The sequence below is a fragment of the Lytechinus variegatus genome, chromosome 3 (genome assembly GCF_018143015.1).
Source record: "Lytechinus variegatus isolate NC3 chromosome 3, Lvar_3.0, whole genome shotgun sequence".
NCBI classification, from domain to species: Eukaryota; Metazoa; Echinodermata; class Echinoidea; order Temnopleuroida; family Toxopneustidae; genus Lytechinus; species Lytechinus variegatus.
The window spans coordinates 28,041,481-28,057,980 of record NC_054742.1 but is presented as its reverse complement, the minus strand read 5'-3'; the positions used below and the strand labels follow the sequence as shown (position 1 = coordinate 28,057,980).

General features: G+C 34.3%; 1 protein-coding gene across 1 annotated transcript; it reads right to left on the bottom strand.

Annotated features, from left to right (window-relative positions):
• Window positions 1-4,576: 4,576 nt before the first annotated feature.
• Window positions 4,577-11,711, bottom strand: LOC121410684. Its single transcript, XM_041602930.1, has 8 exons — window positions 11,663-11,711; window positions 10,585-10,815; window positions 9,393-9,582; window positions 8,404-8,657; window positions 7,740-8,183; window positions 6,421-6,855; window positions 5,788-6,207; window positions 4,577-5,028 (listed from the first exon to the last, which is right to left on the bottom strand). Exons 2-8 carry the CDS (start codon window positions 10,811-10,813, stop codon window positions 4,967-4,969), a joined length of 2,034 nt encoding a protein of 677 aa, XP_041458864.1. The 5' UTR covers window positions 10,814-10,815; window positions 11,663-11,711; the 3' UTR covers window positions 4,577-4,966.
• Window positions 11,712-16,500: the final 4,789 nt, after the last annotated feature.

Below are 16,500 nucleotides of genomic sequence, written 5' to 3'. Positions count from 1 at the left end.
TCAATGAACGTTCCTGCAAAATCTAATATGTGCTACTTTATGCATAAATTAATAAACAATAAGAATATGATAATATCACATCTTTCATTGATGTCATATTTTCCTTTGAATTCATATAATTAATATAAGAAATTACAAAGTATTACTTGATTTATGAAAATCAGAACGCATGCTTAAACTTTGATGTTATTTTTTTACATTTCTCTCCAAATTTCGTAATTTAATATAACCTGAACTTCATAGTCAAGTAGTGTTGCATGTGATCTCGATTATGCTTTATTTCATTATTTTCAATATGGTTTGTATAAGTTATTAAAGCTAGGCGTAATAAGCCCCTTAAATTATATCTTGAACCAGGGAGACAACAATATGACTTTGATCGAAACAAAAACATGGAGAGCAAACTTTAATCGTCTTCCTGTATAAGTTTTAGCAAAGCAAGCAAGGACATCAATCGTAATCGGTAAAGACTAAATTTGTTGGCTATTAATAGCAATTGTCTTTGTTTCTTGGCAAGGGTATTTTCGCAACGATAGGCTCATCAAATTTGAAAATGGAACTTCCTTTCTTTCTGTTCTTTTATTTTTGTGATTAAACTTTTGTCAGAGCAAATTGTTTACTTTATTGAAGGGATTTTGTTTTCCCTGAGGGAGAGATAGAGGGTAATTTGATTTTTAGTTCAGATTTTAGTCTTCTCAGCACTTTTCTGGGCGATATCTGCTTCCTCGTATAAAGGCTTTGTGCTGATCAACCTGGAGACTCAAGTCATAAAACAAGCTTGTGCGCATAGTATTGCGCAGTTTGACATCATGATGTTTTTAACTTCTGAGCATGCGTTCCTATTAAAGCCTGATACTGTATAGCTTGCATTGGACTGAAGACTACAGATTCAGATATTCTCCATGTTCAAAGACATTTCTTGTGTTTCAAAAATGAGTAATAACGTAATTTAATTTATGTTCGTATAAACATGATAGTGATGGATGTCACACTCGGCCCTATCTTTCAGCACTAGTGGCGCAACTATGGGGGGCAACCCCCCCCCCCCCCCCCCCATCGTCTGGCAAAAAACAAAAACCGGGGGGGGGGGGAAGAAAGACAAACGTAATATGGGGGAAGACGAAATTATTGCACATTATATTATATCATATCATGGTATTACATAAGAAATATTTTGTCATAACTTTGGGAAACATAATTTGCTTAGGGCCTATGTGTTTATCATTTCTGGTGCTCGTATTGTCTGTTTAATGAGATATAACCTGTTGTAGTAAAACAGCCCGTTTTCAAGTCCATATAAACCCAATATATTTCCTCGAACTTCGAGCTATTATTGTTTTATGCAGTTAAATGTGCTTCATTTTCATGACTACTTTAAGTAATTGCCCCCTTTTTAGGTCTGAATATAAAACATCTCCAGTCCGTGATTACGTTCGCATTAGTGAATTGGTAAGATATGTCTTCATGAATTCTTCTTCTCTTCATGAATTCCTTAAAAAAAACTCCTTAAAATGTTCCTTTCTTTTTGGTCTGAATATAAAAAAATTCAGCTCGCGCTCGCATCATTTGATTAGTGAAATACGTATAGTCTTAGTGAAATCCTACGAACAAACCTTAGAATGCGCCTCTTCCTGTCTGAAAATCTTTGAAAATCAGCTCGCGCTTCGCGCTCGCGATGTTTGATTAGTCAGATACGTATCATGTACAAGATTACAATGACTACAAAAGTGTTTCATGTGTTTAGTTGTAATTCTAAAAAAAAAACAGCAAGCGCTTGGCGCTCGCATCAGATGACACTAGTGATATGTGTATGCTCTATATGAATTCATTAAAAAGTAGTATTCTCGTTTGGGGTCAATAAATATACAAATTTCAGCTAGAGCTTCGCGCTCGCATTGTTTATTTAGTGAGACAGTTACATATCAGGATTTTTTTTAATGCTTATGATGTCCCTTTTTTAGGTCTGAATATAATTTTTTCAGCATTAATTGATCAGTGAGATAAATATCCCTTTAATGACACATACCTTAAAATGTCTCTATTATATAGGTCGATATACCTGGCAATTGAGCGCGCCCACTGGGTGACTCAAAAATCTTGCTGCCCCCCCCCCCCTCCCCCATGCCGTGATCCACGGTACGCAACTGTTCTCCACATTCTGTCCAGATAAATGGCGCTTTCTAATTGAAAAAAAGTATATTATTGTTACAAATTTATTGGTTTATTTTGGCAAAGCAACAGTCTTGCCAAAATTTATTTCTTTTACATAATTCCATTTTAATTCATAATGATTTTCTTCACATTTAATTATTAGTACTCCGATCTCATAATCTGTAGAATAATTAGCAACCTGGTTTTTATCTTGAGCCAAACAATCTGTTAACTAAATTGTGCTGTCTATAGTTCTTTAATTGTATGCGTACAAAAAGAGAAATAACACAAAGCTATATATTTCCACAAGAGTAAACCAATGCATCGTCATAAACCGCAACTAGAATGGTTGTTTGGTAGTTAAAATAATCAAATGAATTTAAAGTTATGTATAATTCAAATAAGCTTAAATATATCAACAGAAAGTTGACTATATCTTAAAATTACTAATCATACATAGAATAACAACTGAATCAATGACCCTTACACAAAATCGTGAAATTGTGGTGAAATAGAATGATAAACAGAACGAAAATGATCCTTTAATCAGTGATCTTAATTGAAATTAGTAAAAAGTGTATTCATTCATTCATGATTTTATTTTTCAATTTTCACAATAGTTCATTCTCTAAGTTTAAGCAAAGTCATTTTTTTGTTATGAAAAAAATAAATATGTTCGCAGCACAATAGAGATACTTAAATGAATAAACAGAAAATGAAATATGGATCTACTTATATATTAGTAGGCTAAAAAAGGACATCTCAAAATAAAAAAAATCATCAAGATAAAGAACACAACAATAATTTTCAAATTTCGTAACCTTTTCACTTGAAATTTGCTCTGATCTTAAAAATGGATGTAACATCAGCGATTTATATTTTTTAAAGAAATAACTATGTGTTCGGTGTCATATATATATATATATACTCTGTCGCCGATGTTCCTTCGGGTGAAACAGTCTGTACGACCAGCTTAGTTAAGCATCCAACCAATAAATTATATATATACATATATCACAATATATTTAAATACAAGAGTTGCCGAAGCAGTTGTACATGTATAATTTTTCACATTCATATATACAAATATTTATGTATATATATTATCATGTTAAGAAAAGGTTTCAATCGTCCCCAAATATATGTTCGTAGATGGTAAGGTAAAATATTGATAAGTTGGTATCACCACAGTAACCGATATGTTTGATATACTCTATTGACTCTCTAATTTTCAGAATATCTTTTAAATGGGAGAGTAATCTTTCTCTGAAATCCTTTCCTAATCCAAGGCTCTCTATTGCAAATTTTATTCCATTTACCGTTAAGGAATTATTTTCTTTTGGATGTTATCAGATTTTGCTGAAAATTTGCAACAATCTTATTAAGAAACGAATGATTCCAATGAAAAATGGAGAAAGGAAATTCATGTTAAATAGAAACCATGTGTGCTACAAGTCGAATTGACTATGTTAAGAGCATACAACGGACTTAGTAACTTGACCCATGCAAATTATATCCAAATGTGGTCCTCTATTAATCCTTCATCTGCGGACCCTAAGATGTAATTGTAATGCACGAAAACGCAATCGATTATCATATCGCTGTCTTGTAAGCGCCTTCGGAGAGTATAAATTCCCTGCAACGAATCGAAAGAGATAATTAGGTTTGGGAATGTAGTGATACAATCTTATGGAATAATACAACTACTAAGTATGTTACGAAATTTAGTGATCGGGTAATGTAGAGGATCAGTGGGAAATAGAAAAAAAAAACATTGGAATGAAAATGATGAAACTGAAGAATCAATATGAGGCAAAGATAAGGCAATAATAGAGGAGGGGAAAAGAAGAGAGATGCGGAAAAGGAAACGGACAACAGAACAGAGATAAAAAATCGTAGAGAGAATGAAGAGAGAACGTATAGAGATTTACAAATAGAAAAGGTGTAAATGTAGGATAACAATTGTATAGACAAATATTATATCACTTAGAATTTGCAGCAGTAAAAATACAATAACTTTTCAAAATACAACGGCTCAAAAGCAGACTGTTAACAGTGAAATTATCACCGGTTGTATAAAAACTTCGTAAATCGGTTGGATTTAATTTCGGACATTGACGAGATATGCAAAAAAACATATATTAACAATTTTTCTTTTTCTTTCCTAATTTCATGTATTTCGTTTGGGATCTCAAACTCGCGAAGAATAATTACGTTGTTGTCTGAGAGGTAAAAACTGTTTAAGTTGTGGATGTTATGCTTATTCACATTAGTCACTATAGCAAAAATACATACTTACGTAAAGTATTTCTCCAATATGCATCTAAATATTTTTTTGCTGTCATCTGATATATGAGATTAACGGGTTGCTCTCCTTGCTGACAAGTTAAAACAAAACTTGTACCACCACAAAAAACCTAAAATTGAATGCGAAACGAAGGGATTAGTAACTCCTCATAATGATTGGGGTTTTTTTTTAATTCAAATTAAAAAACAATGAGCTTTCAATATCCCTTAAAACAAATGTATTACCTTTGCCGAAATCGTACTTTATTCAGCTAATAGATGGGAGCTGGTTAAATTTGGTTCAATAAAACAATTAGACACCATCAACATGATCAACATAAAAAATATATAACAGACATCATCATATACAAAGTACTTATTTTAATACAAAAATGGATTGTGATGATATCATTATTGAACTTTTTTTCATTATTATTACCTTTGTTGGGAGAAACTCCAGATGACATATATGTTTTCCTTCCCGGGACTTCTAATGGTAGTTCAATGGATTTTTTAATCACCGTATCCATCAACGCAAATGATTGGTGAGCATCCAAAATACATCGCACCTAAATCTAAACTGAAACGTGACTAAAAAACACACACACATTCAAATCTTAACTGAACAGATACAATTTTCATTAGTTTCTCACCATGGACCTATCTTCATGCGATATAGTTGTCCTTTCTTGGTCTTGTCATGGTACTTCGTTATTCCCTGCATCCATCCACACGAACTATGTTAGTTGATCCAAGTCGGTTCTTACCTAACCTAAATTGACTTGTGCATAAAAGAAAACACACATTCGGTTGCTAAATTAGCAGAAACATTTGGGTCATGGGTGCCACTGGACTTACCCTCCATGAAATTTGCTCTCCTTTGCTGGTCTTGTAACTGGTATTCGTTGCTGGTCTGGTAAGGGTACATCAAGGGGTCTCCATATCCATCAAGACGATTGATTAGTGAAGGTGCTATATCCTGATATGATTTAAATCATGCATGCAAAAAAAATCATTCGGCTGCTTATTTAGCAGCAAAAGTTTGGTCAGGAGTTTCATTCGACTTACCTTCAGAAGTGGAAAACATCAGAGTCCCACCTTTCTTTGTAAAACTGCTTGGCAAAGCGAGAAGACATCCGATGATTGATATATCTTGGTGTGGTATCATTGTAGCGAGTGGATGTTGAATTTCGGGAAAATCAGATTCCTAACCTATCCTAAAATTGATTTTATCAGGATATCATTAAAATATAAGAAAAAGTCAAATGCATATCAATATTCTTGGGCATTGGGTTTGCTGGTGGCCAAGATATACAATGTTTCACAATTTAGAAAAATAGATAGTACTACCTTTACAACTGTGTTTCTTGCAGGAGATAATGCTTTCACCACCCCCTTCCGTTTCAAACATGAACTCTGGTCTGGGTCGTTCTCCTTGTTGGAACTCAAGGCAGAACCAGTCGTAACCATCACAACTTAACTCGCCGATTGGAAATGGTACTTGAATGCCATAAAATTCCAAAGGCCCTCCTTCTTGAAGCGTCATGGCTTCGTTGTAGGAGTCCAAGGTCTGTACGATCTCATCCCTGCGGACACCCGTACCATTTTCATTCATTGAAGCAAATGCGCTAAGCTTCCATAGACCTTGTCCAGCCACCGCTGGACTCTCATGTGTAAAATGAATCTCAACATCCATCGACATTGGCGTCGGTTTGCCGAATGTTGCCTCATCAACATCAAGTATCCAATTAAAATCAACAGCTGTGGCACCTGGTGAAGTAAATTATCATAATACATAAAATATTCATCTCAATGGCCTAGTTTCAGGGTTTTATTTTAGCTTCAATAAGCACAGTACAGCAAGTAAACTCTAAATTATAAATTACCATTATCATTGATTGGCAATTATCAAATTTATTTTTATAAAAATATGTAAAATTTGAGTTACGAAAACATTTAGGGGGTAAGAGTAAGCCTACCTACCCTTGCATCTGCTCGACATATCGACACAAGTCGTGGTAACAGAGTCATCGGGAAGAGAATCAAAGACATAGTTGACAGTGGCTTGAGGATTCTTGTCTAGGTCGAAACAAAGGTAGAAAGCCTCACCATGCTCACTGCAGTCAATGTTCGTCATGTCAAAGTCAAAACCGATTTCCCCTAGAGATAGGTTTTCACCTTCACTCAGGGTAGTAGAGGCAGCGGTGGGATTTAAAGCTTGTTCAATGAATCCTGTCTTGAGACCAGAGCCGAAAGGATTCCTACTGCCGTACACACCAAGCATCCATAGATTCTCTCCCATAACGTTCTTTGAGTAATTTGTAGTGATTCCAGTTATATCAACAGTTAGAAGGTTGTTCTTGTTTTCATTTAGAACCTGGTTTCCGAGATCGACCTCAAGATCCGAGAAGATGGCCTCTGGAAAGTATATATTAGTCATGTTGAACAAAAGTACAAATATAATTTTTGTTGAAATCAATCAGTTTCTGTATTTTTTTATCTGATGATGACTTATATCTTGAGGGGTCTTTCCATCATTACATTTATCAATATTTGATTTTTTTAATAAGAATGATTATGATTCTAATAGTGAGTGACACTGCTATATCACTTTCATTCTTATTTTTCAGTATTTGACGAGGCGAGAAAACGTATGCTAAAAGGAAATTGATGCTCAGCACCAAAATGTCAGAGTAAAACGGAACTCAATTTGGTTTTTAAAGTTTAATACTGTACTAAGCACTATAGCTATTATTGGCTATATCTGCATTAGATTAAAGTGTAATGGATACTATGATTTTATCAATCATCATTATCATTATTGTTATCATCATCATCATCATTATTATTATATAGCATGCCCCTATAATATTCAAATAGTAGGCCTGAATAAGCGGGGAATAGAGGAGTAAATGGACAGAAAAGGATCTCAAAAAAAGAGGTCGAAGTACGAAAGATATTTTAGCGTCCGGGTTGTGCAACCAGCCTGTTTAATATAAGTATTACCCCTCTTATTCAATTCAAAATGCAATAATTGAACTATAGATCAATATATGCCATTTAAAAAGTTCAATGCAATGAATATAAGAAAATACCGATAAGTATAAACTGGTAATTCATCGTGCTATTGTACAGGGCTTTTCGTCATAATTGCATTAATAGACTTAACAAGAAAAATGTATTTCCAATGTATAACATTATTTTTAAAGTAAAAAAAATAGGTGGTACATAATGTTACAGAGATTTCCACTACCATATTACCAAGTTAGTTATGACGAGAATGTGTATGAGACAAAACTTACTTGACAAACATTCTTGTTCTTTACATTTCGTGACGGTATTTGCTGACCTCGAAGCATTCACGGCACCTTCTTTGCGGAAGAAGTAATACGGGTTAGGATCATCTCCACCGGTGAATTCAACACAGATAAAACCAAAGTCGTTACAGCCTATGGAACCAATCTCGAAGAGGGCTTCAACGTTAGTCAGGTTCAGCGGTGTGTTCTCACTCAGCGTCTTGGCTTGCTGCTCTTCGCTTAGTATTTGTGAAACGTAACTGAAACGTTCTCCACTTCCCCCGGCGTCTCTACTACCGAATATACCCATTCGCCATAGCCCCTGACCTGAAATCTCTGTGTTGTTTTCCTTGAAGAACACCGTGCTACTGAGGCCGACAGATGTTGCCTGACCGGCGATGGCCATCCCAAGAGGTTCAAGACTCCATTCAATATCGCGTGCGGCGATTCCTGAATGTAAGCAAGAGATGCACATTATTCTATGAAGATGAAGTATACCCTGCAATTACAAAATTCACACGGTAATCAATCATCAGTGTTTAAGGAGCAACTTATTCTTTTTTGAATATCATAGAGCGGGCAAATATTTTTGTTGATCTTGTGAAGATTTGAGTTAGAATTAGGTACAGTCAATATACATCAGCATATTAGGGATAATCTTGAGCTTTACCTTGGCATTCAGGAGCTTCGGTACAGCCGGTGAGGGCGGTCTCGTCAGGGAATCCTGAGAATTCGAAAGGTAAGTTTCCTGTTGTGCGAGGCATTTCGCTTTTGCCAATCATGGTGCAGATGTATTTCATGTTGTTACATTCTGACATTACATCGTGAAAAGAATACTGCAAAGGCGTAAACTTGAAACCCTGTTTCTTGGTATAAGTCTGTCCCATCTGCTCATCATTCAATATGTTTGCTTGGTATCCGTACCTGTTTTAAGATATTAGGCCTATATAGTAAACGGAGGTGTACTGTGAAAGACATTTGTCCCATGCCCTGTCATAGTAAGCCCAACTGCTGGACTTTTCTTTCGTAAATGATAAAATGACAACAGCGAATATGCACAACTGCAACATGAACGGTCTCTACAACATTGAAATACCATCAAATGACAATGGAGTGCTTAGAGGGCTCTACAACATTGAAAATACCACAATGGAGTGCTTAGAGGGCTCTACAACATTGAAAATACCACAATGGAGTGCTTAGAGGACTTTGTCGAAAATTAGTGAACCGCGACAGCAGATCGTTCTAAGATTTCGGAGCTTTCAAAATATGTCATTTTTGTCCCAAAGTCCCGGACGACACTCGCCGATTTTTGACAAAGGCTGGTTTGTGATGAAGGCTTTTGACAATAGATTCTCAACGTTCCAGAAAGCGTTTGTCTTGTGATTGAAAAACTCTTTATAGATCATCAGAGTAAAATATCTAAGCTGCATGAAATTCTACCTAAAAAACAAACAAAAACAAATCACGTTTTTCACGCACGGTGAAAAATGACCCCAAATCTATAGGAAATTTGAAAAGGATCTTTGATTTTTCGGGGGTAAACAATATTTATATTAAATAGAAATTTCTGCAGGTTTTTTTTTTTAGATATGAGTAATCGATACAAATCTTATCGTTTTCCGCTAGCTTTACGAGAAGAAATGTCCTTATATTTACCTCTCTCCACTACCGTCTTGGTTGGGTGATGTCCACGCACTTAGAGTCCACAAGTTCTCACCAGAGACACCCGTCGTTTCCCTGAGTTCCTGGAATTTGATCGGCACATCGAGGGAGATTTCAATCTCCCTTCCCTCAGTAATGGTGCCCTCACTGGTTATCTTGGGTTTTACAAGTTTCACTTTGACGTCTGCAATTTGAATATTTTGAAAGATTGTTGATAAATCAGAACGCCTAAGGATATCAACATGTTGATCTTTAGATAGATTTGAGTTTTGCATTATGATAGGTTAAGATTGGAACGATTGGAATTTACTTGTTTTTCTTTGACTATATTTATTTTAGTTAAAAAAAATACAGATTGTGTCGCAGAAGTCGTCGCCAGAAAGAATATCTATACTAGGATTAATTGCGTTTGATGTAAACCCAATTGTTTCTGCACTGTCTATTACAAAATGTAATTTTCTTTTGCTTTTCACAGAGACAAAAAAAAATCACTAACTAGTACAAGCCCAGGAATGTTGATAGCACATACATAATTTATGAAAGATCAATAGAGTAAAATTCACCGAGCTAAATGCGAAATTTCCGTTGACAAATAAAACAAATTATTGAATTCTGAAATTTAGTAATATTTTGTGAAAAGTTACATGCACGCCGTCATAAATATGCAATAAATCATGTAATAAAAATGTAATTTTCCCTTTTCTTATGTTCTTACGTGAAATCCTAAACATTTCACATTTTCATGCATGTGGGTATGAAATGTCTCCCTTGCTGCAGTGATTGTTGTACAAATTAAATCAATCAAATTTTTTATTCTTGGAGGACATTTGTTCACATAAATTTCATTATAAAGTACAAAAGAAAAAAGGGATATGATATCCACAGCTTCATTATTGCATACTCATGAGGACGTGCAGAGAACTGTTTGAAATAATGCAAAACTTTAAAATGCCATAACTTTATTGTTGTTCCTTGCCCTATTCTGATGGCACTTTCATTTTTTTACATACACAATGAAGTTACTGATGACACTGGCTTCTGGTAATTTTACTAATCCCTGAACAAAATATTGTAAAAGGTTTTTTTTTCTATTGATGATATTTCAATTGCATTTCAGGCAGAATTAATGTACGATCGTGTGTGCATTTGAAACAGCTATAAGATCGGAATGATTTTATTAACTCACTGAATGGGCAGTAGTAGCAACATTCTCCATCTGGTTTGATAGGTTCTATACAGAAGGCGGCCGGACAACTCTCGATGACACAGGTAACTGTGGCATTGTCACAGCTGCAAATGGTGCACACGTCAAGTTTCCACGATTCACCATGCATATATGGCACTCCACTGTAGATACATGGTAGGCTAGGATCAACCGAGCTAAAACTGAAAGACGAAGAATCCTCGGGTACCATGTCTTTCTCGACGAAAATGGGATAAAATCATATTAAACAATCCATCATTACTCTCAAGAAAGATAAAACATAACCTATAAAACGCTGTATAACACGCTAAACATTTTACCGGATACACTAAACGGGTTTTTAAAGTGATGTTTTTACTTTCTTTCTTTTAAAAAAAAAGGAAATGTAGAATGGTCAATAATTTTGATACATACAATTTTTTTTTTTACTTTATGACTTAGAAATTGTATCTAATCTCAGAGGCACTCAAGTTTCTACAAGCTCTGCTTCCTTTTGGTGTCTCATTTTTCATGTTTTCCACATCATTTGTAATCAAGCTATTGGTATTTGCATATGCATCTAAGATTTATTGCCAATTTACCTCAATTTTTATGCACCATTTTTAGAATTATTTATATGATAATAATCATAGCTGGATTTATAAAGCGCTTTTAGCCAGAGGATACAAAGCGCTGCTATTATTACCCCGGCTTTAGCTTGAGCTACATGTACCATCACCGGCGCTCAGTGCGTGCAAGGAATTACACCTGCCGGGTACCCATTCACCTCACCTGGGTCGAGTGTAGCAGTGTGAATAAATGTCTTGCTGAAGGAAAACACCTAATGGCAAGGATTCGAACCCGCGACCCACTGTTTCAAATGCGAGAGTACTAGACCACGACGCACCCACATTTTTTATATTGTCTTCTTTAATTGTTCATTTGATACTTAGGAATTACCCCTTCTGTGATGAAATATGTAACTTGCATTTCAAAGCAATAACATTAAGAAAATTATTTTGAACCTTAACTCACACATTTCCCAAATAAGCGTAGATGTGAAAATGTGTGGTCACATTACCTGTATCTTGTGACTGACATAATGAAGCTAAAGTTGCTACAACCACAGCGATTACAATCAGCGATCTTCTATGATGCCTATGATCCTCAAAATAAAACATGACTGAAATCTTCTTCCCTTTTATGAATCTTTGCTTCAGATGTCCAAGTTCTAGATTTCAACCAACATTTACCTTCTTCTTCGAATGAAAGAACTTTGGATGGTATTCACAGCATCCCTAGGTGATGCAAATGCGAAGATACGCCATTCATCACTATTTATATATCCTCCAATGGAATTAGCTTTCAGTCACTGATAGTCGTTGTTGGTTATGTTTTTGTGTGTGTGTGTGTGGTTTTTTTTACAAATGCACATGCGCAGATATAACTCAGTGCGTCATGAACTAGGCCTGCTTGGTTAAAGGAAAACTGATATCATTGATTTTATTTTTCACCAAACTCACATGATTCCTACTTTAATGTAAATTGCATGCAGGTGGCATTAAAATTATACACAGTTACTTTTAAGTGGTTAAATCGTTAACATAATTTATGTGACCTGAAAAGCGACTTCCAATCTTTCTGCATTCACCTTTTCAGAAATGAGATTTCATTTCGTTTTCTTTCCACATCACACTATTGTATAGAGTAATGTTTATGCATTGTGCATTTATCAGTATTTGTATAATGAACAGGGTGACCAGATGTCCCGTATTTCTCGGGATCGTCCCGTATTTCAGAATATTGAACAAAATATAGTTATATAAAAAGATCGGAGCAGATTCTCAACATGCTCAATGGTGCAAACAATCTCATATAATAAACAGTTTTTCAACCAGAATAATCACAAAACCGGCGGGAAATGTTTATAATTATATTATGGATTCTCTGAATACTGATGTTGTGATGTAATCGGAGGAACAAGTTATTGAGTTTTCATAACTAGATCTAGTTGTTGAGTCTTGTTGTGATCGGTGCGAACTTGTAATGGGATGGGAGAGATTCCTGTGTGTGATGCCGCGTTGTTTCATCTAATTTTTAAGTTTGAAAACGTGTCACTTTGAAATTTTATTCATTTCTAAAACAAGTTGTTTCTTTTAAGAATTTAAAAAGTATTAAAAAAAACACCAAGTATCATTAAGATATTTGTTGGATGATTTGTTTTTGCTTGAAGTTTTAATTTTTTCCTCTTTCTTTAATTCTTTCATTTTTTCTGTATCCTTCTTTCTTCATCCTTCTATCCTTCTTGCTTGCCCTTTTTTGTTCCATCTATCTCTATTTCTTGTCTTTCTTTCCATTCTCTCTCTGTGTTCTTTTTCCTTCTTTCTCTTACTTTCCTTCTTTTGATATTTTTATTTCCTTCATTCTTTCTCTCCTTGAACTTTTCTTTGCTTCCTTGTCTCTTCCTTTCCTTTTTCTTTTCGTTCTTTCTCTCCTTACATTATTATTATTTTCTTCATTTTCTCCTCCCTTCATTCTTTCCTCCCCTTTTATCCTTTCTTTCATTCTTTATTTTATCTTTTCCCCCTTTCCCTGATTCTTTATTTCTTTTCCTTCCTTCTTTCCTTCCTCCTTTTTTTTCTTTCTTTCATTCTTTTTTCTTCCTCCCTTTTCTTACTTTCTTTTTTCCTTTCTCTCCTTCATTTTTTCACACATTTCTTCATTTCCCCTTCCTTTCTTTTTCTTTCTTTATTCATTTCAAAGAATGACGGAAACATTTTTCTCTCTTTTATTCTTTCTTTCATCTTTCTTTTATTCTAACTTTCTTTTATTTTTTCCTTCATTTTCCTATTCATTTTTACCTTCTTTTTTCTCAATTCATCTGCTTTCTTTCCTCTTTTCTTTCTTTCCTTTATTCTTTCGTTCGTTCTCCCTTCTTATTCTTTATATTTTCTTACGAGTCTATTACTATGTGTAGCATTCTTTGTTGATCTTTTTTATTAAGACCTGGATCGGTCGATCCGCTCGTACAGCGTGCTTTTTCGATTGTCCCGTATTTCACTTTGTGAAATCTGGTAATGAAATATAATAGTAAATGTTCGTTTTAACTTAATAATTCTGCAACTTCCTTTAAGAATCCTTAAATTCTTTGTCAAAAAGTAAAGAAATAATCATGCCATATGCCCTTTATCAAAATGAATTCCTTCAAATGTATCTTTAAACACAAATAATTAGGATTATTTTGCTGACAAAAGGAGTATTCAAGCCTGTCTGAGAAATATAAATTATGGTGTTTCTTTATGAGAATGTCGGTTTTACACTTTCTCTTGCTATTCGTCAACACATCTGCCATCTATATCACCTGAATAGCATGCAGAGAAGCAATTAGATTACTTTTAACACTTTTGAGATTCAACCGATACAAAAAATAAGGAATAAAAAGTTTATCTTGAACTTGACGAAATCGCATCTAACGCTGAAAACAGATGCTTCAACCACAATAAAATTGAGACATTAAGAACAATTGGAAGACTTAAATTGAAAAGTTATTGGCGGTTTGGTTATTTGTTATGTATTTTATCTCTCTTTATGCGCTCTGTGGCGTGATGTGCGCAATTTGATTTGTAAATTAGATATCAGTGATGAGTGAAATAATGATACACGACGGTGGTCAATTTGACACGTTTGACTCAACAAATTAAAAGGAAATAAAGGAGAATGTCGCGAGAAAGAAGAACAGATTGATCCTCCAACATCTCTATATGTTATGTTTAACTCCCCTCCACCGTGCCCCACAAAAACGATAGTACAAACTCATGGTGATGGCGCAGTGTTTCGACAGGATTTCAGTCCCACAACTAATCAGTTATGTATTAAACTCTCTTTATTCCAGAATGTTAGCAATTTGATAATATTTTTCGAAATTCATCTGAATCTCACGGTTGGATTAAAAAAATATGGAAGCATAATTTTCCTGCTCTGCTATATATAGTTCACGTGACTAGTAAAACATTTTCTAAACCATGTACGGCGCTGTTATCATCAAGCCAACCCGCTCATTGATGATATCGCGTTTATTTCCTCATACGCGGATTCATAATTACTCCAGTTTTGTTTTTGTGAGAGGGAAGGAATTCTAAGTTCAATTCAATTTGATTTCTTTCCATTCCATACCAAAAAATTTACACTAACAGGTATAAATATGACATTAAAATACAAAATTATGATCGAGATAAACTTACATCACTAAAATAGAAATTGGCTGCTGTATAAAACCTTAGAGGGCTTATCTCGACGGTCACCATAACATTACAAAAATTCAAAAGAAAAGATAAATTAATAGTTTGGTTTTATTAAGAAAAGCAAAAAAAGGACTATGAAAATAGGGAAAACCTCACATTTCAAGACCCAAAACACTGTGGAATATAAATTTGTATTGTTCATTTTTTTTTAAGATCAGAAAATGTGATATCTCTCAAGCTTCCATTTGAATAAATTTATATTTTTTTTTACAAAAGTTATATCTGATGGCAGTGTTCCACTGTGTCTGAACGAAGTGTATTTCAGAATGTTTTACAAACGCATATTATGATACTTTATTATAATTTCGGTATAACTATGGATTTTCCAATTCATGTAAAACGTTACATTAATTATAAGGTTAATGTTTACAAAGAAATATTTCATTATGGTGAATAATCAATATTTAAAAAATCCCCAAAGAATGGTTTCGTATGTGCAAGGTATGTAAATGAGGTAGCTATTTTTACAAATCTCTAATTCAACAGAGTATTTTTTGTATTTGTGCTTTACAATAGAGTACTTATGATTTAGGAAATTTATTAACCCATAATGATGCAATAAGATAAAAGTAGCAAAACTAAAGTATGTACTAAGCAAGATGTATATTTTGGCCTAGTTTGCTGATGACATCAATGCCTTGTAATAACTTCTTTCTCATACTAGATATGTGAGTATTCCGAGATAATTCATGGTCAAAAATGAGCCCGACTTCTTTAAGGTCTCCCATTTCTTGTAAAATGTCAATTTTGTGTAACCTTTTTGTCTGGAATCCCATTTCTTAATGTAAATGAAAACAGTTATGTGACCACTTTAATATATGTTTGCTATGTTAATAATCAGTTTTATCTGGTTATTTTTCAAAGCATGTCAACTGCCATGTCTAAATTTTTGTGAAAGAAAGAAAGAATAAATGAACTTTTAACTACGAAGTCAACTGTCGACGAAACCCAACAAAGAGCAAAGAGGGAGAGTCACAAAAATAGCAACCAACATAAATGTTGTGTTGGTTGCATGCTGTGGGCTGAAATGCGCGGGGGATGAGACTTTTTTAAGTGGGCTTTGAGGAAAGTAGCTTCCTTGCAGCTCGCAAGGGCTAAATCGGAGTAATATTATTTTCCTTTATTTTTACAATAAAGATTCATAGATGTGTAAGTTCCAACCATCATTATTTGTGAATAGAGCTTATAATGAACGCATTGATAAATTCATACTCACACCCAATCCTACATTAGAAAAATCATGGGATCTGTGGCAAGTCCGTTACGTGATTATGTGATTTTCTCATGCACACTGTAAATCAGTAGTCTCTCATATTTTTACATTCTTCGAGCACAGCACTTGACCAGACATAATCTCACACAATAATATACGAAAGTATATAGATGATTTTATCAGCTTGCTCGTTGCATATCAATAAGGACATCCATAAAACTGTTTCAATAATAAATGATAATACCAACATGCTTATATTGCGCATGCCAAATGCGTTTAATAAAATAATGCAACATTTTGAAATGTCATAACTTTGTTATTTTTCGTCCAATTTTGATGACATATCCAGTGTTTTGGTATTCTCATAACGTTGATTTTGGTAAGAGGAGAGCGAACTGACCAAAA